Source organism: Cibotium barometz, chromosome 3 (assembly GCF_041138505.1).
Source record: "Cibotium barometz isolate CiBa-2024 chromosome 3, ASM4113850v1, whole genome shotgun sequence".
In the NCBI taxonomy this organism is placed as follows: Eukaryota; Viridiplantae; Streptophyta; class Polypodiopsida; order Cyatheales; family Cibotiaceae; genus Cibotium; species Cibotium barometz.
This window is the reverse complement of record NC_141048.1, coordinates 9,382,155-9,402,716: the sequence shown is the minus strand read 5'-3', so window position 1 is coordinate 9,402,716 and position 20,562 is coordinate 9,382,155. Positions and strand designations below refer to the sequence as shown.

The following is a 20,562-nucleotide window of genomic DNA, read 5'->3' as shown; positions in this document are numbered from 1 at the left end:
ATGTCAGTTATTTGAAAGAACATCTAGGCAATGATAATGGGATCAAGAACATTACCAATTATGATCCTTTAATACCTAAAATGGTTTTAGATCAGTGTACGAAACTGTCTAGGAAAGCCTTTTATTATGAGTATTTGATCCAAGTGAAAGGTACAATATATGGTCAAGGCTACTGTAGATTGTGTGTTTGAAAAATTGCCTCCCCAAATTCTTTGCTTAGGACATCAATGGTTCTCAAGGGAGACGAGTGTGTCTAGAGTGGTTAACAAGCCCAACTTTAGGTTAACCATGGCACGATCATTATGTTAGAATTTTGTGCATCTTCGTGGTGTGTAACTCGACCTTTTATTTGGTGCATATGTATTTTAACATGTTTTCTCGGTCGTGGGCTACCTGTTGGGGCCAGTTCATGTTAGTCGGGGGATCCTTTTTCTCTCTCAGATTTGAGAGGGGGCTGATTGGTCCTTGTGCCTCGATCCCTTGGAAAGTGCTCTGGAGAAGTCTTGGAGTGTTGATATTTTTTTATGGCGTACATTGTCACTGTGGATATGGCTCCCCCCTCTACGAACAAGGAGGAAAAGTTAGATGGAACCAACTATGCTCATTGGAAGCTGCATATGTAGATTTGATTCATTCAGAAGGGTTTGTGGGAGATTGTGTGCAATGAGAAGAAGCCCGAGCATCCTTAGAACTCGAGGCGTTGGACATAGGTTCAAGAGGATGAATTCCTTGTGTGGTACAAGACTAGGAGGATCGTGACTCAAAGGTGCACTTAGCGATTGCACGGACCATTACAAAGGTGGTCTCACCAACTGTGCAAACTCGTGCCAGTGCACAAGTTTGATCCAAGTTGGAGGATCTCTATGCTCAAGATTCATCGATGAGGGCAGTTACTCTAAAAGGGCAACTCTACAGTCTGGTATTTCATGTTGGTAGTTCTATGCAATCATTCCTTATGAAGGCCAAGATCATCCATGATCAGTTATGGCAATGGGTGCCTTGTCCTCTACTTAGTTAGTTACACTTAGCTTCCCCCGAAGTATGATGTGGTTCCTTGGGCTTTGAGGTGTCATGTCACAACTAGCCAACTAAATTTTGATGACCTTAGCTCCCTTCTCTTGGAAAAATTTTTTGTCCTCGTTTCATAGGGAAAGGTCAAGAATGGTCAAAATTGTTATGAGCTACCGCACCTCCCAAGAGATAATTCTACCCATTCACAATCGGAAGAAGCAATAGATAAGAACTATCATTGGGTGCTTACCCCCAATGCTTCGAGCTCACATCCCTTGAGGCTCTCCAAGCTCGCTTTGGAAAGCTACGCTCTTCCAATCTCCACCTCCACGCTATCACCACAGAGTTGCTCACACCACAATGCAAGGCAATCTTCCTCTCACTCTCCAATGCACATGCATAGAAGAGGAACATGCACTACATTACACACACACACTCTCTCTCTCTCTCTCTCTCTCTCTCTCTCTCTCTCACACACACACACACACACACACACACACACACACACACACACACACAAGACAAAGCAAGAACTCTCATAGCACAAAGGGGGATTATGTTCTTTCATTACGAGAAATTTCCTTTTATAAATCTGGCCCTTATTCACACTTGAGCACCCAAAACATACTAACTAAGGCCTTGGGTGGCCAGTATCTTAAAATGTACAACTTTTATAGTACCTTTACATAACACTTATTAATGTTCCAATTGGAGGAGCATATTTGTTAATCCAAAATGGGATTAACATCCCCCCTACCTGATGTAGGTCCTGTCCTCACCTAGAACCTTTTACCTAGGTCAAAAGACCTAGTTACCGAACTCGTGTCTGTAGAAGTTCTCGTGGGATTGAAGCTTTTTAAGGGTTCTTCTAAATGGAGAGTGTGATGTCTAGAACCCGGTGTCTACCATATCTTCTAATGTGACATGCATGTAACTTGGTAGACACCTGAGGCGATGATAATAAAGCATCATGCCTCTTTCATTTGGTCCTTTTTCATGTCAAAGCAAAGTTGTTCGGCATCAAATCCATCATACCTTTCCTAGGGTTGAATGATAAGTACTATACAATCAACTTTATGAATATGACGGTAGCTACTACGTCGGCGAGATCTAGAGTCCTTTACCAAGCTTGTATCCATGTAAGAATTTGATGCCTTTCACTTGTGATATCCTGGAATGTTGATGGTAAAAACTATGGGAAGTTGTAATAGACGTGAGAATCCCTTTGCTTTGCTTCGTGGAACTGGAGTGGAGTGAACCTTCTTTTTATTGGCATGTAAAGTGGATCCACTCTTTATGTTGGTAGGGAGCATTGGTACTAAAGATTGTACTCTTGCACTGTGAGGTACTCCTTGTGCCAAAATCCTTGAGGAGTCGGGGGTTAGTATCATCTGTGTTGATTGTTGTATATCCTCCCCTTGTATGTATTGGATTCTATTTGTGCCATCTGCAAAAGCAATAACTGATCATGAATGTGACAATGCAGATTTCTAGCATATCAACCAAGTGTGGGTTGGCTAGTTTGGTGTGATTTGCCATATTTTCCCACATGGTTCCCTCTCCTCCCATTGGTAGCAGCTCTTCCAATTTAGGAATTGGGGCTCAGAGAAGGTATGGTACATACAGTTGCTTCCATGACTCCATGGTGGTGGAGAAGGCATCTAGCATGATTCTGCGGGTAAGCTAAAAAACGGTGTAATTTGTATTAGCACTTTAAACATTAGTTTAGGCTTTAAGAGGGGATTACCTACCTGAATGAAGCTCTCGTACAGCTGACAAAGACTCAATGACATTTGTATTAGAAAAAGCTTATATGTCATCTTGAGGGGGAAGATCATGTACCTCATCGAGCTTCCATGGTGGAGATAGAGTTGTTGTGCCGGCAACTCCTTGGGGTCGAGAGGGTTAGTGGGAACATGAACTAGGGTAGAAGAGTAGCGAGAGAAGATACAATCGGCCTCAATTTGGTTAGTAGGAGAAACACTAGGAAAGGGATTTAGTAGTTTACTAGAGATGGAAGAAAACACAGGGTAAGTAACTGATGTTGAGGATCCTAGTGTTTCTTCTTGTCCTTCACCTGAATTGGGTGGTGGTGGGTGGGCTTGTTAGTTTTCATAAATTCTTGGAGGTCGAGGATTTCTTCAATGGTTATATTGGGATATTCAATATGTTCTTTATCAAAATTATATACCACATTGGTGAGCATTGCCTCCAAGTGTTTATGGATGTTTTTATATAGTTTTATAATACCATATGAACGATGATATAAAGTGGATTCAGAGAGATTTAGATGTTGATGAGTATTATAAACTTCAATCCATCCTTGGTTGATTACCTGTGGGTAGCTACGTGCAACAACTTCATAGTTGGCTGGTGTTAATGGTATGTCATCTGGTAGAAACAGGTCAAGTTTATTGACACTGTCATCCAGGATTGCCGATTGCTACTGCACCCGACACTAACTATGAAGATTGAGCACTATTGGGAGCAACGAGAAGAAGAAAATGTCAGTTGGGTTAGTAAGTACTAGATCCCCTCTAAGGATTCCCATTACTAAGGTGGGATCTGCATGTCTTTCCGTATTTTGATGAATAAGTGTTAGGTCTCCTAAACTGAGGTTTTCGGTTAGGTTCATTTTGTATTGAAGAAGAGAGAGGGTTAATGTAGATAAAAACAAAGTGAGAGCTTGAGGAGGGGCTAACCACTTTTTTTTCTGTGCGAGAGCAATGGCTTCTTTGCGTGCAGTGATCTGCTCTATATATCCTTCCTCTTTAGTTTGGAATGTGGCATGTGCTTCCTTTAGCGGGTTGTATGCTATACCTCTTTCTCCTTGGTATGCGCCACTTCTTTTTGAAGTTGTTCCTTTGCTTGATTTCGAGCTCATTATTTTCTTTGGTTGTTCTGTTGGCTTAGTAGCCGATTGTGCCCTTCCAACATTCGAAACCATGCTTCCTATTCTTCGGCTTCCTTTAAACCCTTAATGATTATCTCCTTATGTTTGGCGTTAATGGCAACTAATTGATCTTGAAGAGATTGCACATGTTCTATTTTGTCTTTGAGTTGCTGCCACAATTTCTTGTGGTCTGCCATGCAGTAGATGAGTTGTGAGAAGGTGACATCACCACACTCTTTGTTCATGTGACCAAATCGAGGAGCTTGAAGAGGCCATGCGATCTACTTTATGAAATTGTATCTGGAGTAAACTATCAAGATCTTTCATGGTTTCTTAGAGAAAGATATCTGCATCCTTTGGTATACATAAACGATCGAGGAAGGAGCATGTGCCTGGAGTGCCTTTGAAGTCCAATCTCTGTCTCTTGCTTAGGTTAGGGCTTTCCTCTATCCTCTTGCATTTTTCCATTTCTTGTTCCTCTTAAGAAGCCTTTGGTGGATGTGCAGATGTGGTCTCTTCACTTTTGTTTGCCACCTCTATTTGTGGCACTAGTTGTACCTCCAGAGCTTGTGTGGCACCAATCTCATCTGAAATGGGAAGATCCTGTAGTGGTGAGGTTTTTGAACACATTGGTGGCCTAGCTGGTAGGTGTGGTGATTGTATGATTGACTTAGGAACTATGGTCATGCTCTCCATTCCCAATTCTATGGTTGTTACCCTTGGCGTTGGTTGGTGTTCCTCAAGAGCTTGTTGATATGAGGCAATATCTTTGGGAACCTCTTCCTATAGGCGCTTGGACTCCTCTTGCACCTACTGTAGGCTGCCCCTCATTGTTTTAGGTTTCCTTGTCTTCTTACCTTCTTTGACCTTCTTGGACATTTCCTATATAAGCTCCTTTGTCTCCTTTAGGATAGCTTGTCCTTGTTGCAATTCTTCTGGAATGTGGGAAGGTGGCTCCATGTCTCCTTTGGCTGGTGATATTTCTACTTCCTAAGTGTCTTCAGGTATGGGGATGTTACTTCCTAAGTGTCTTCGGGTATGGGGATGTTACCTGCATAGCTTAGAACTTTCGTCTCATGAGGTAAGGATTGCACACCTTTGAACTGTGCGACTTTAGGTAACTCTCCATCTCTCTATGTATATACCATGCCCAATCTTCCGATTTATCCTCATGTACCTTTGCGATGCGATGGAGAGGTATCATGTTGTATCTGTCTACTAGTTTCACTTGCATAAGCATTGAAATTGCTCTGCAAGTTCTCTCATCTGCTTCCTCCCATATATTTTCATACTCTGCTCCATTCAATTTGTAGGAGACCTTCTTCAACATGTCCTCCATGGGAATCTGATTGAGTGGATGGACATGTGATTGAATGGGGGGGGCAATTGTAGAGCACCGTGTATCATGGCCTCTATGATAAGAACTTGCTCTCTTGATCCATCAAGCTTCGTGATGGTACCCCTTTTTTTGTTCCTGTCATATGACGAGGAATTCTACACATAATGATGGACTTATGGTGTGGGGGAGGACCTCTACCATCTTGCCAAGCCCCACCTTCTCCAGCTTATACTTCACATTAGTGTCTTCCAGGCTCTTCAGGCACTCAGGGCTGTGATACTGGAAAATGATTTTCCCATGATTCGTCTGTATGTCTAATTGGATCTGCCATGAATTATTCATTTTTTGTGAAGCAGCAAGGCTAATTCTATGAACTAGCAGAGCATGAAGTGCTAACTCATGAACTGGCAAGCCGTGAAATGGAAGTGCGTGAACTATTAACTCATGAGGTTACAAAGCATGAAATGTTAAATTGTGAACTAGATAAGTCGTGGGATGCTAATCCGTGAAGGGTTAAAGCATGAAGTAGTTGAGCCGTGAAGTAGCAGTGCGTAAACAGCTAGTTCGTGAACTAGAAAGGTGTGAATGATTAAAACGTTAACTAGCAATGCGTGAATTGTTAGTTTGTGAACTATGAAGACGTAAACGGTTAGTCCATGAACTAGCAGTGCATGAACTGTTAGTTTGTGAACTGTGAAGATGTGAATTGTTAGTCCATGAACTAATAATTTGTGGTGTGTTAGTTTATGAACTAGTAGATTTTAGGTCACGCTAAAAGTGTGTTATATGTGTTAATGGTTTGCACTTTGGTGTTAGCAATCTAACACTTAGAAGGTGGATTGTAGGATATCAATTCATTATCCGTAAAACCGAGATTTTAGTTTTGACGCCGTGAAATAGCAGACTGCTATTTCACGTGTCCAATCCCTTATGCTTTTGTGAGTGTGAGGGGATTGATGGAAGTTGTCATTTTGAAGAGTGCAGATGGGAGCGATGGGAGCGATGGGAGTGCAGATGGGAGTGATGATGGAAATAAAAACAAGAAAGAAAAAAAACAGATGTAATCATTTAGGGTTTTGTAAAAGCGTAGAGATGTGTGCTACTGTCTCACAAAATAACTCCAAGTAATGCATTATAACCAACCATTGAAGCAATCAAAAGTGTGCTTTGAGCTCCTACCTGAGAAATGATGGTCGCAAGCAAGCAGACGATGACGGTGCAATGCTGGATGAACAAAGCACCAATGATGATCATAATTGAGTAGCTTGAGTAGAAGAACCTTGGAGAATGATGAAGAGAATGCACGAAAAGGGAAAAGAAACATATTTATTGCCAAGACATTGGCACTAGCGGCCATCTTAATTGGGTATGCCACATGTCCGACTACAATTCATGGAGGCTTCTTTGCCGTTTTATGATGTGAACTGGCATGAGCCAGTTCACGGCATGAAGTATGCCCATACTATTTATGACGTGAAATAGCTTTGAAATGGTTCATGAACGTGAAGTAGCCTTGAGCAGTTCACGATGTAAAATAGCCTCATTTCCTCATGTGATACCCTATGGATTCCTATATGCTCAAACACTCCAAGGCCACATGCTATGCATTCAGAGGAATAGAAGTGTACACATGAAACGAATGAACATATTTCACCACGTGAAATGCATACCCCTTTACCTTATACGCACTTGCTTGGATCTAGGTGATCCTTGTCACCCTCCTTTTTTTTAAAATGCCGTGGGCGTCAAAACCCATCTAAGAAGTTGTAGGCTTCCTCACCTACTACCCGTTCTAACACATATTCTATGTATGACACTGGGTAGTGGTCTTTCCTGGTGGCTGCATTGACCTTCTTGAGATCAACACAAACTCTTAGCTTTCCATTATTTTTTGGCACAATCACGAGTGGTGAAAGCCAATATATGTGCTCAATCTCATAGATGAAATCCACAGCAAATGAGTTTATCAATTTCCTCCTTTACAATTGCCACATATTTTGGATTCATGTGAACCGGTTTTTCTTGGATGGTCTCGATCCTTCCATGATCGGGATGGTGTGTTGAACCACCTCGGGTGGTACACCCTTCATTTTCGTGTATTTCCAAGTAAAACAATCCTTTAACTCTTTGAGGAAAGCAATGAGTTCTTCTTCTTTCAACAACAGTTAAGTCTTTAGCAATATGCACAGGGTTGGTATCCTCCCTTGGCTCTGCAATGTCTACCTCCTTAACTTCCGCATGGATTGGCCATTTTGCTTCTCTTTTGGCCTTCAATTGGACCACTTTCATCATTCATCAATGGTGTAGGTTTTGAAATGGTCCGACAGCACTGAGAGCAGGATTGGCTTGTTGTCCTCATCATCTTCTATCATCCTAGCCATCACCTTCTTTGCCTCGCGCGACTTCAGCCGGAGCTTTATTTCATTTTCTTCAGCTTGCCTTGGTCAATTTATGCTTATTAGGCTCTTGAAGCGTGGCTTTCTCCTCTTGTTTTCTAGCCAAGGTTATCTTACTCAATTCCTCACCCCAGTTCTTAGAAAACTCCTCGTGCACCTTAGTGACTTCGAGATATCTTAGCCACTGGGCGCTCGTAGGTTTACTATGTAACATGGCATTTCATCGAGCAATATACCTCTTTTGTTTTCTCCACTTCCTAAGGCGTTGGGTACAGTTGCGACGTTGCGGTCTTGACTCTTCTGGAGGCTTCTTATTCTGTTTCCTCTTCTCTTAATTGCACATCTACCATGTGCATTGAGGTGGTGGGAATGGTTTTCGATTCAATGTATTTGGTTCCTTTGGGGGGCAACACATCTATGGTATCTATGGTAGCCAGTACATGCATCCAATTTTCACTAAAGTTCGGAGGTGGAAGCAATGCGTACATTTCTGCCTCTTCCTGCTCCCGTGAATTCTCCCTAACTGGTTGACAGAATTTCAAGGATGTGGTTCGTTCTATGATGGCTGAATCATCTCCAAACAATTGCCCTTCCATGGGGTGTGCCTTCTTTCCATGGGGTGTGCCTTCTTTCCATGTATGGATATCAATTTTTAGGATTTGCAAATCCCTTCGAATATACACTTGGTCTAAAGCCCAATCGTGCACCACCTTAGCTTCCCTCATGAAGAGTCTACCTAAGATAATATCGTAAGAATCTGGCTAGTGAAGAAAGTCCATTACAAAAAATGTATGATGGTAATGGAATGAAAAGACCTTAAGCCGAACGTTTTTCAATAGCCCATAGGTCTTGAAGATGTCCCATCCGCCATCTTGACAATTAGATCCACCCTTTCTAATTCTAGTTTTCCCCAGTTCTCCCAACATCTCTTGGTGATGCTCAAACCCGCACCTCCATCCAGGATAGCAAGTGCTTGTTACCCGTTATAGTGGATTGGGATTGTGGCATTTGTGTCATCACTCTCATAATACCGGCCCAATTGGTTGACAAGTATTTTAATGAATATGGGTGCTCCCCCTTCCTCAAGTGCTAGGTTCTTTTCTGCTAGAGGTGATTGACTCTCTTATGTATTGGACATTGGATTCATTCTTCCTTCTACCCAGTCCATGACATCTGCCCACAATGCCGGCGTGTTGTGTAGCAATGGTCCTAGTAGCATTTTGGCAGTTTTGGGCAATATGGCCTGTGAGACTACCTATGTCTCTAGGTTCTCTGGCAAGTGAGGGATCCTTCCACGTGTTTGTCGCATATTCAACCCTAGGGAATGAATAAATCGACAAATCTTGAGCTACCTCCTCAAACATTCCTGCCATGAGGTCACTATGAGTCCCTTCTTTGGACTCTTCTGGAATTGGAGTAGGAACATCCAACTTCCTTTCTTTTAACAGCTCATTTCGTGGATACACTGTATCCCTAGCCTTGTTAGCCCTCAATTTGGCTTCATGGCTTCATTGACATTCCTCAACAAGGGCCTTAGCCTCCTCAAGCTTACTTATTTCTTCTTTAGCATTAGGATATTCTCCAACACCTTTGGGGGTTGCTGGTCTCTCTTTTGGTTGCTCATTTGGTTTTGGCACACTTGGTCATTTCCTTCCTTTGATTGGGTGGATCCAATGTCAATGGTATCTTCCTCAGATCCATCATGAATTATGACCATGGTATCACCCTTGCCCACTTTTTTCACTCTTCTCAGTCTTCCCATCTTAGAAGTTGTAACACCTCCTGGGTTTTTTCCTTTGTCCACATGTTTCACTTGGGCATGTGTCTCAGGACATTCAATGGCGTGATGTTTCTGGGCTACACACTTATGGTCCTGTGGTGGCAGGGTTAGAAGTAGAAGCAAAGCCATTCACACGATATGGGCACTCCTTGATCAAATGATCAACACCACACTTAACACATGAAAGTGCTGGCATGACGGTCTGCGCTGCGATTGGTTGGGTTTGGCCAGCATTAGCCACATTCTTTAGAGGACACTCCACTACTCGATGAGTTCCATTACAATAGAAACATTGTATGGGTCCCCTTCTTATAGTTGAGTTTATGACTTTTCCTTTCCATTGTACCGTGGTTTAAAACACTAGTAATGGCATGCTATTTTGTAAGATATAGTACTCCAATGTGATCTCCGTGGACTCCTCGTAGTAGTCATTATTGACTTCTACCTTGCGCATGACTTCTCCCTCTTCCAAGGGTTCCTCGATCAACACCTAGTTGATCGAGGCCTATGGAAGCTGTGGCGGTAGGACGGGTGGTGATAATGGTGACATGTCCTGCATTTTGAACACCCCCCTTGGTAAATAGGATGTATTCCGCTGCTTTGTAGACGCATTGGTTTGCATTGGAGGGGATGGTAAGGTTAGAGGCACTCTGGGTGCTGGTAGAGTTGTGCTAGAGGTTGGATCCTTAGATATCTGCACATGGTAGTGTCATGGTTCCCTAGTCTCTAACAGCAGTGAGCATAGTAAAGTAATTGCCTTGGTCTTAGATGAGGGCATTTAGTGCTCATGCGATTTTGTCTACAAACAGAGCATCAAATAAACTCTCTCCGGGGGGGGGGGGGGGATAGAGATGGGCATTCCTTGATGGTTCTCTCCCATCCGTGACCTTTACCTGCATTACTAAGTTCCTCGACTGTCATGTTGCCAACCTGCTTATTCTTGGATCCAGCATGTCTTGATGACTAGACACTCGTGATGCTGTCACTACACCGACTGCCTTGGCAGATATGTCTAGTGACTCGTCTAGGCTCCTAGGGTGGCCCAAGAGGACCGGGATGGTGTTCTTCTCTAGTTATACAGATTGTTTCCCCCCATGTGCTTCTAGCCAAAGGAGGTTTGTGGGTGGGAGAGGGGACTGTTAGCAGCTCCATTTTTCTGGTGCATGGAAACCGTGAGTTGAAATTCCAAGCATTAGAATCTGGCAAGACAAGGTCAACTTTGGCGTGTTCCGAGTTCATTATTCGAGGTTTTTTGGAAGTGATGCGTTCACAATCCACTGTTTGGGGATTATGGGTGTGGTTTGTCTGATAGCTCATCATTCTCTATACTTGCACTTCACTGCACAACACTGGTGTGGGACTTTGAAGCCAAGCAGATTTCTTTGTTGTTCAAGAAGGTGGCATTTTGTTTCGAGGAGTCGGGTTGGCAAGTGCTCTTTCTAAGGTGTATCTGGTACTACGCAATACTAGAGTGTCCATGGTTGCATCTTCATTAGCTTATCTTGTTCAAACTTTTGCACACTATGAGCTGCAAAGGGGGTGTTAGAATTTTGTGCATCTCTATGATGTGGAACTGGACCTTTTATTCGGCGCATATGTATTTTAACATGTTTTATGGGTCATGGGCTGCCTGTCGGCCGGCCAGCTCATGGTGATCGGCCAACTTCTTGCCTCCTTATATAAAGGCTCCCCTCTTGTTTATTCATCCAATTCACAAGCACAAATTGCAATGCCATGTTGCTAGCTATATCACCATTGTTCTTTATCAATAAAGGTGATCTTGTCAACAATCTCTCTCTCTCTCTCTCTCTCTCTCTCTCTCTCTCTCTCTCTCTCTCTCTCTCTCTCTTTTGTGTATGCTCCTGTGCATACTCCAATCAGATTGGACATCTATGGGGAGGTCTAGTGATCATTAAAGGCAAATGGATATTTATGGCTCCTGCTTATTAATAGGAGACCGATATATACAAGTCAAATTATTGATGCAGTACTTGGACATAGCACTTTTTTTCTTGATGTATATTCACTCTACGCTATTAATTTATTTTTTTCTTAATGTATACTTTTTTCAAACCTTAAAGAAGCTAACACTTCTTTAAGGTTTGAAATATTAAACAAGTTAAATCTAAGAAATAATTTTCATAGATTTTTTATCCAAAGAAAATATTAAAGTTCGCAGTAATCAACCCCAAAAATTTAGAATAAAGTCTGTGACAAATAAAAAGGAAATAAACAAGAACATAAGTGTTGAAATTGCAAAAAGTGTACATGATTTATCTGAAGAAAAAATAGTTGTATTTACATTTGGGAAAAAATAATATAACAAAGCGAAAAAGGCTATGTCCTCTATCAAACCAACAAAGCCTGCAAAGATAAGATTTACACTATACAAAACAAGCTTCTTCTTCTTCTGTCAAGCCAACATACTTGCAGATTTCTGGAGAGAGAGGCACAAATTCGTCACCTTCTACAATAGCTTTTTTGAATTTGTACGCTCTCTCCAATACATATGAATAAGATGTATTGTACTCATGTGGTGATTGTGGTTGTTGATCATCATCAACAACTATTAGGTTTGATTTGGTTCCCGGCTCTGTATTGTTGTCTTCATCAGTATCATCGGCATCGGCATTGTCCTCTTCTTCGTAATCTCCATTTTGTCTTGCATTCATAGGTTCGAAGTACCTGGCAGGAGGAGTGTCGAGAAAGAAGATCTCTTCTATATCTATGCATTGAGTCAAATGCGGCAATTTCATCACTTTCCAGATTGCTTGCTCATACCCGACCCTGTTTTTGGAATTATCCAAGAGGCTGACGGGTAGTACTTTCCAATACGAATCATTTTAAGAAGAGTGTTTTGCAAAGATGCACCTGTTTTTGGAATTATCCAAGAGGCTGACGGGTAGTACTTTCCAATACGAATCATTTTAAGAAGAGTGTTTTGCAAAGATGCACCTATTTTATTAGCCACATAATTTCATCACTTTCCAGATTGCTTGTTCATACCCGACCCTGTTTTTGGAATTATCCAAGAGGCTGACGGGTAGTACTTTCCAATACGAATCATTTTAAGAAGAGTGTTTTGCAAAGATGCACCTATTTTATTAGCCACATAATTATCCATGTAGACGTATGCTCTTTCAAAAAGATTGACAAGTGATAAGCACACTTTATTCTAGTTCTGCCTGCCCATATAATGCATAAAGCTGTCTTCCTCTAGGAATCTCTTCTGTAGATATATTATAAGAGAAAAATCTAAAGTGTGGCTTATGCAAATCTTTCATGCAATAACCCACCATTCCTTCTAGGGTATGCATCTTAACCTGTCTAAGGCCTTTACACATGACAAGTGCTCCCTTAGGTTTAAACATATCCCACCCTAAATATCTTTTTATTGTTTTCCCTATGCTTATGAGAGACGACGCCATTAAACTAGCCACCATTTGAAAGTGCAAATGATTTAATGTCCCTCCTTTCTCAAAGGTAAAAAGATGATATCTCTGCTCCCTATAGCAATCGTTACAGATAGTTCAAAGAGTCTGATTTTATTTTTTTTTGCGAAAGATGGGATTTTGTGCACCGAAGGTTCAGAATCTACATTTCTCTCATTATGTATTGGTTTTTTTTCCTTTGTCATCTAGTTTTGCTTGAACCTTCAAAAAAAGATACAGAATATAAGAGAGTAAAAATCTAAACTTTAAATCTATTTTAAAAATAACAATTTTCTTTCTGCGTACATCAAGAAAATAAGCACGCCCAACGTTTGCGATGTTTATTTGAATCACACAATATATGAAGAAAATACACGTGTGATTCAAAAAAACATCAGAAAAGTTAAAATTTGCATTTGTTTATTGAACCGATTGCCTAAATTGATTATCATTATTTTGTTACAGTATTTTAGATTGATTATTATTTGCTCATTATTTCACATTTTTAATGTGAATTGCTCGTAAAGAAATATACCGAATAATTCTTTCAAAATGCATCATCTTTTTAAAAAGAGATTAATAATTCATAAAAAATAGACTATTACTTCTAGATAGGGAAAATCAAATCTTCTAAGGTAATTCTTTCAAAATGACACATTTAAAATTTAAAAAATAAAAATTCATTAAAAAACAGACTATTAGACAGGCATTTTCAATTCTTTTAACGTATCATTTAAAAGAAATTAAGAAGAAAAGTGAATCCATATAAAGAACGCCCTATGTTTATCATACAATTATTGTAAAACAAAAAACGTTAAAAACATTACAACTGTTAATCAAAAAAAACACGCCGAATGTCTAAATTTTTACGTCTCAGTGATAATTTATTTATTGGTTCTATTAAGCTTAGATATAATAGACTTGCACGATTGAAAGTAAAAACTAATCAAAATAATTCCCAAAAAAAGGGAACCATGAAGAAGTACATCGTATTTAATAAAATGAAAAATAAACTTTTTTAATTGTTTTTTTACAGTAAACACGCATAACATGCGATATGAGAAATTAGCATGAAAAAGTATTGTATTTAATATAATGAAATAAACACGCCCAATGTCCCTTTTATGTAATCAGAGATTACAACTAGAAGAAAAGATAATCTGCATGAATCCAACAATTGTTCAGTATGTATATGTCCAAATAAGCAAGCCAACATTGACATAACAAACATCAGAGAAAAATATGTTGAAAATTACCGGATGATCGTGCTTTGCTCTTCACTGCGCAGAGGCTACGCACAATATGGGGACCTTCGGGAGGGGTGATTATTCGAGGAAAAGCACAAGGTACAGTGGAGGAGGACGGTACCCCTTCATCACAAACAAGCACAAAAGATGGACGCCGATCTACCATCATAATATTACTAATATCATCAAAAGCCTTTCGTTTTGGAGGCATGGCAGAATACTGAGAGACACAGCAGACGGAACAGGTTCTTAAATACTACACTACACCAATCATGCACAGACACGGATAGCGTATTCACATGGTCATACCATACTGAAAATATAGCATAACATACTGAGAATAGCGGCAACCAGGAGCTTCCAGAACAATAGAAGGTGGGAGAACGGGATGCACCTGTCGTGAATCCAGGAAAGGTGGGAGAAGGATCGCTTGCATACGAAGCATCCACGACATACGATGCTTCCAAAAGATGCAAAACGCAACTAACAGCATGATAAACCATACCATACTCAGAATAGCGGCAACGTAGGCAGCTATCGGTATCCAGGACCTTCCAGAACAACGGAAGGTGCACAAGTAACAATATGCACAATTCAAGTAACAACCTGCAAAACAAAGGTAACAGGAAGATGGGGGAAGGAGGTATCATCACAGACAAAAAGAGGATAAACAACCATACCATACTATGGCAACATATGCAGCTGTCGGTATCCAAGACCTTCTAGAACGACAAAAGGTAGAGAATGGCAAAGAATCACAAGTAACAACATGCGAAACACAAGTAACAACCTACAAAACGTAGGTAACAGGAAGGTGGGAGGAGGAAGTAATATCACAGAGATAACGACGCATGCACGTGTTGTTACGCATAAACATGCAAAGAGAACGGCGCATGCCACGTGTTGTTGAAGAAGGTGCATTCCATGTGTTGTTGAGAGAAAACGGCACATGCCACATCTTTTTGAAGAGAAAACGGCGTTCATATCTAAGGTTAAAAGAAACAACCTAAATTAAATAAATAAATAAATAAAAAGGTTGGGGGTGCTTATTAGGAGCTATGTCTCTCTAGACCTCCAACTACGTTTGAAAATTTGACCACACGTGATCTATGACGTTGGGACTTTACATAATTCAGCCACTTCAACAATTAGTTCCACTCCTCTCGTGGCATGGATCCCTGTATATTCACCACGAAGAACCAAAGATAGGGCATGGGCACCCTTTTTTTTTTTTTTTTTGCGACACTCTTGATGCGCAGAGTGCTCCCCGAATTGGATATGGCATTCCAATTAGCAATGGAGGAGACGTCCGGAGTCTCTTGGATTGGCTATCTGCGTAGAAACCTCCTGCCGAAGGCAAGCCAAAGTGGGCATCTGCTCCAACATCATGCGGAAAAATGCAGCCGTCAGCCATCATCCTTCTATGGCCATGATGACAGAGAACTAAGAACGTGGAATCATTGAGATACTCAAAATCAACTCTTTCCAAAGCCTGACGGTATTCCCCTAAGTATGATCTAATTAGGCAAGCAACTAACACGAGATGCTGGGAAAGAAAAATTATGCAGTTATCCTAAGCTCTAATACCAACTGTTAGTACTACTAGGGCTACAAATTGAATTTGTTGGCAGAGAGACACAAACAGCAGAAGGCTTGCGCAAACACAATTCAAGCACAAGCGACTTCTGTAATCTATACCAGTTTACAAAGATTATCAAACGTAAGATAATTTCCCAAAAGGTGATCACTGCAGATGTAACCCAAGTTGAAGAAGTACAGTAAATGCAAGATAACTTCCCAAAAGGTGATCACTGCAGAAGTAAGCCACGTTGAAGAAGAACGTTGCTTCTGTCAATCGCTGCCTGCTGCCTGCTGTTCAATCCTGCCTTCTCTTGGCTGCTTGACTGATGAAGGCGGCGGCTGTTTGACTGATGATTCTTTTAGGCCCCATGGGCTAGCCGATTAGCAGAAGCCCAATGATTAACCTTAAAATATTGACAGACTGTCCACATAAGGGCACCCCTGGCCAGGGCCCAAACCTGCTGTACCTGCCCAGAGAGCTTCCCACACTGGTGCACGACCTGCTTCTGCCTTGCCCAACATGCCGCAGACCTGCCCAACCATTCTACACACGGCTGGCACTCTGCTGCTGTCCAATGCCCATGTCATGCTATCGGGTTAGCCTGCAGGCGCATCACACCTTGCTCAAACATTTTGAGAAAAAGCTCTCCGGGCTTTGCATTTAAAAAAACTATTTAGGGAAGTTTTTATCCCCAACCAACAATGAATGCAAAATCCCACCAGCATCAGTCTATTAACAGTGTCCTGGCTTCTTCGATACTTCTCATTCCCTCCACCTTCTTTGCATCCTCCTGCATGTCAGCATCTGCATAGATGTTATACATACAAACATAAGCGGCAGCATCCTTTTCATCCAATCTCACTGCCTGTTCAAAAGCCTGTCTTCCAAGCTCCACATTGGCCCACTTTCGACAAGCACCCAAAACAGTAAGCCACATCACAATACTAGTGTGGAACGGTGATTTCATCATCATTGCTACCACCTTGTCTAATTGGCCTACCCGGCCAAGGAGATCAATCACGCAAGTGTGGTGCTCTAGCATCGGAGTGATGCCATAGTCTTTACTCATAGCCTCAAAATATGTCTGGCCCTCATCTACCAGACCTGCATGACTGCAGGCATTAAGAACACTGAGGAATGTGACCTGATCTGGCTCATTGCCTTCATCTCTCATTCTCTCAAAGATACGGAGAACAATTTCAATTTTCCCTATTTGGGCATATCCTGTGATCAGTGAGTTCCACGAGACTATGTCTCGAACTAGAAGCTTGTCAAACACATCCTGTGCTTCCACAAGCAAGCCACATTTAGCATACATATCGACCAACGCAGTGCCAACAACAAGATTGGTTTCAGACAAACCTTTTCTTTCAATGTCACTGTGTATTTCTCTGCCCTTGTCTGTGGCTCCGATGCTGCCACAGGCTTTCAAGCTGCACGCAAACGTGAAAGCATTTGGAGAGACACCGTCAAGTTGCATCTGTTTGAAACAGCTCAGTGCTTTCTCACCATGCTCGTGCTCAGTATAACCTGCAATCAGTGCAGTCCATGAGACTACATCACAAACTGGAAGCTTGTCAAACACCTCCTGTGCTTTTGCCAGAAAGCCATTTTTCGCGTACATATCGACCAACATGCTACCAAGAACAAAGTCTCTTTCCAACAACCCTTTTCTGTCAATCTCAGCGTGTATTTCTCTGCCCTTGTCTGTGGCTCCAGTGCTGCCACACGCTTTCAAGCTGCAAGCGAACGTAATAGCATTTGGAGACACCCCCTCAAGTTGCATCTGTTTAAAACAGTTCAGTGCTTGCTCACCACACTCGTGCTCGACGTAACCTCCAATTAATGCGGTCCATGAGACAACATCACGTACATAAAGCTTATCAAACACTTCCTGTGCTTTTGCAAGCAAGCCACATTTGGCATACATATCGACCAATGCATTGCCAACAACATGATTGCTTTCCAGCAACCCCTTTTTGGCAATTTCAGCATGTATCTCTCTTCCCTTGTCTGTGGCTCCTATGCTTCCACAGGCTTTCAGGCTGCAAGCAAACGAGAAAGCATCTGGGGAGACACCTTCAAGTTGCATCTGTTCGAAACAGTTCAGTGCTTCCTCACCACACTCATGTTGAGCACATCCTGCAATAAGTATATTCCATGACACTACATCACGAACCAAAAGCTTGTCAAACACTTCCTGTGCTTTTGCAAGGATGCCACATTTGGTGTACATATCAATCAATGCGTTGCCAAGGACAAGGTCTCTTTCCAACAACCCCTTTCTGGAAATCTCAGCATGTATTTCTTTGCCCTTAACTGTGGCTCTAATGCTGCCACAGGCTTTCAGGCTGCAAGCATACGTGACAGCATTTGGTGAGACACCTTCACGTTGCATCTGTTCTAAACAGTTCAGTGCTTCCTCACCACACTCATGTTGTGCATATCCTGCAATCAGTGCATTCCATGAAACTACATCACGAACCGGAAGCTTTTGAAAGACTTCCTGTGCTTTTGCTAGCACACCACATTTGGCATACATATCAACCAATGCACTGCCAATAAGAAGGTTTCCTTTCAACAAGCCCTTTCTGGCAATCTCAGCATGCACATCTCTGCCTTTGTTTATGGCTCCAATGCTGCCACAGGCTTTCAGGATACAAACGAATGTGGCAGCATCTGGATGGACACCCTCAAGTTGCATCTGTTTGAAACAGTTCAGTGCTTCCTCGCCACGGTCATGTTTAGCATAACCTGCAATTAGTGTGGTCCATGAGACAACATCACGAACCGGAAGCTTGTTAAACACTTCCCGTGCTTTCGCTAGGATGCCACATTTTGCATACATATCAACCAGTGCATTGCCAACAAATTGGTTTGTTCTCAACAATTCCTTTCTGTCAATCTCAGCATGTATTTCTTTGCCTTTTTCAGTGGCTCCAATGCTGCCACAGGCTTTCAAGCTACAAGCAAACGTGACAGCATTTGGAGACACCCCCTCAAGTTGCATCTGTTCAAAACACTTCAGTGCTTCTGCACCACGCTCATGTTGCGCATATCCTCCAATCAGTGCAGTCCATGCGACTACGTCTCGAACTGGAAGCATGTCAAACACTTCCTGCGCTTTTGCAAGTGAGCCACATTTGGCATACATATCGATCAATGTGCTGCCAACAAAAAGGTCTGTTTTGAACGACCCCTTCTTGACAATCTCAGCATGTATTTCAGAGCCTTTTTCAAGGTCTTTCAGCTTAGCGCAAGCCTTCAATAAGGCAACTAAAGTACGCCCATTGGGATGTAGAGAATCCTCTTGCATTCTGTGGTACAGTGTAAGAGCATGACGTGACTCTCCACATTTGATGTAACCATTCAAGAGAGAATTCCAAGAACCCTCGGTCCTGGACACCAACCTGTCAAAAACCTTCTGAGCATTGCACATGCTTCCAACTTCCACCCACATGGAGACTAGGTAGTCCCCGAGTGATCTATGAGCTTCCAGCCCACTTTTGCACATGTAGGTATACAAGCGCAGAGAATAGGCTAGATTTTTTTCTTTTGTGCACTTATGGACGATGCATACAAGGTTCTCAACTGAAGGCTGGGGAAGTATCCCTTCTTCCAGAGAAGCAAGTGTATCCTCTAAGTTAAGCATCTCCCAACCACCACCATTGTCCTCACTGTTGTTGATGTTGATGTTGCTAATGTTGCGATTCGTCTCGCCTGGCAAGACTGCTTTGGGCAATCTGGCAGAAGAGTCTTCTTTTGTTGTCTGGGGCATTTCTTTAAACCAGCTTGAATTGTTGCAACTATCCATCCAAATCGACTCCTTGCTAACCTTATGCTCAAAATCTGGGGCCTTTGGATTTGTCTGTTGGAGTCACAAGAACAAGGCTCAGCCTCAATCTAAACAGCAGCTTGCTGCAACCTTCTGTGTGAGAACGTCGCGCCCACTTACTTTACTCTTTTGGTTGTCCCACGATCGGGAGGGATGTGCAAGGTAATCCTTCCATTGGCGCTCGAAGCTTGGTCTTGAACTACCTATTCAAAACCCGCCCCCGCTCCGAACCCCAACCCCACCCCCAAAACCACCCAACCCCCGCCCCGGCCAAAAACCCAAAAACAAAACCCCAACAAATAAAAATGTAGGAGGTCTTCTGCACTACATAATTACATCTATCTTCTTATGCATACCTACTCACCTGATGGAGGAAAGGACTGCATGGCTTTCTCGGGCGGCCGTTGCATGTGAGAAGAACTCCAAAACCCTAGATTGCAGCCACAAAACCCCGCAGGAGAAGAGCAGAATGCGGAGCATGACATGCTACTCAGAATACCCTCCATACCGATGCAAAACGAAGAATTTCAATACGTGTTACGGCTACCTAGAGAGTGAGCAGGGTCTGCGCTTCTCATCAGCCGGCTCAACTTTTCAATATACCATTACCTCACGTTGATGAAGATCAGACGTCCGAAGGCGCTGAGTCTGTTATCGCCAAAATCAGAGAAGAATGCACCCAAAACGTTTTTTTAAATTAATTAATTAATTGGTGTGTACAAACCTTGGGTTCACCTCACCAAAATTTTGTAATGGCCAAAATCAGAGAAGAATGCACCCAAAACGTTTTTTTGATTAATTAATTAATTGGTGTGTACAAACCTTGGGTTCAACTCACCAATATTTGTAATGTTTATTAAGGTTTTTTTGTTTTTTTGTAAGGTCAAAAATAGAAATGGTGTTGGGTCCACATGCTTTCTATTTTTACTTTTTTTAAAATCTATGTTAGCCTCCATTACTTTCTATTTTTAGAGGTTGTTTCGTTTTTTGGGCTCATGATGTCCTCCATAATCGTTCTTTTTTTGGGCTCACCATTTTCTTTAAAAAG

At 41.9% G+C, this 20,562-nt stretch overlaps 1 protein-coding gene across 2 annotated transcripts; it reads right to left on the bottom strand.

Moving 5' to 3' along the window:
- Window positions 1-15,709: 15,709 nt before the first annotated feature.
- LOC147639684 (pentatricopeptide repeat-containing protein At5g39350-like) lies at window positions 15,710-20,332 on the bottom strand. Of its 2 annotated transcripts, none has more exons than XM_086772724.1 (3): window positions 19,879-20,332; window positions 19,635-19,717; window positions 15,710-19,547 (listed from the first exon to the last, which is right to left on the bottom strand). In XM_086772724.1, the coding sequence occupies exons 1-3, from the start codon at window positions 20,018-20,020 to the stop codon at window positions 16,404-16,406; spliced, it is 3,369 nt and encodes a 1,122-aa protein (XP_086628850.1). In that variant the 5' UTR covers window positions 20,021-20,332; the 3' UTR covers window positions 15,710-16,403. The 2 variants fall into 2 exon arrangements, with proteins under 2 accessions (XP_086628850.1, XP_086628842.1); XM_086772716.1 differs by having other exon boundaries at window positions 15,710-19,552; window positions 19,637-19,717; window positions 19,879-20,325.
- Window positions 20,333-20,562: the final 230 nt, after the last annotated feature.

Excerpts from the sequence above, each read along its gene's own strand:
- LOC147639684 (XM_086772716.1), bottom strand. The coding sequence starts at position 20,020 with ATGGAGGGTATTCTGAGTAGCATGTCATGCTCCGCATTCTGCTCTTCT. Across the intron at positions 19,718-19,878 it reads GCAGTCCTTTCCTCCATCAG|GTAGTTCAAGACCAAGCTTC; the intron begins GTGAGTAGGTAT and ends GGTTTTGAATAG. Across the intron at positions 19,553-19,636 it reads GTGGGACAACCAAAAGAGTA|AACAGACAAATCCAAAGGCC; the intron begins AAGTAAGTGGGC and ends TCTTGTGACTCC.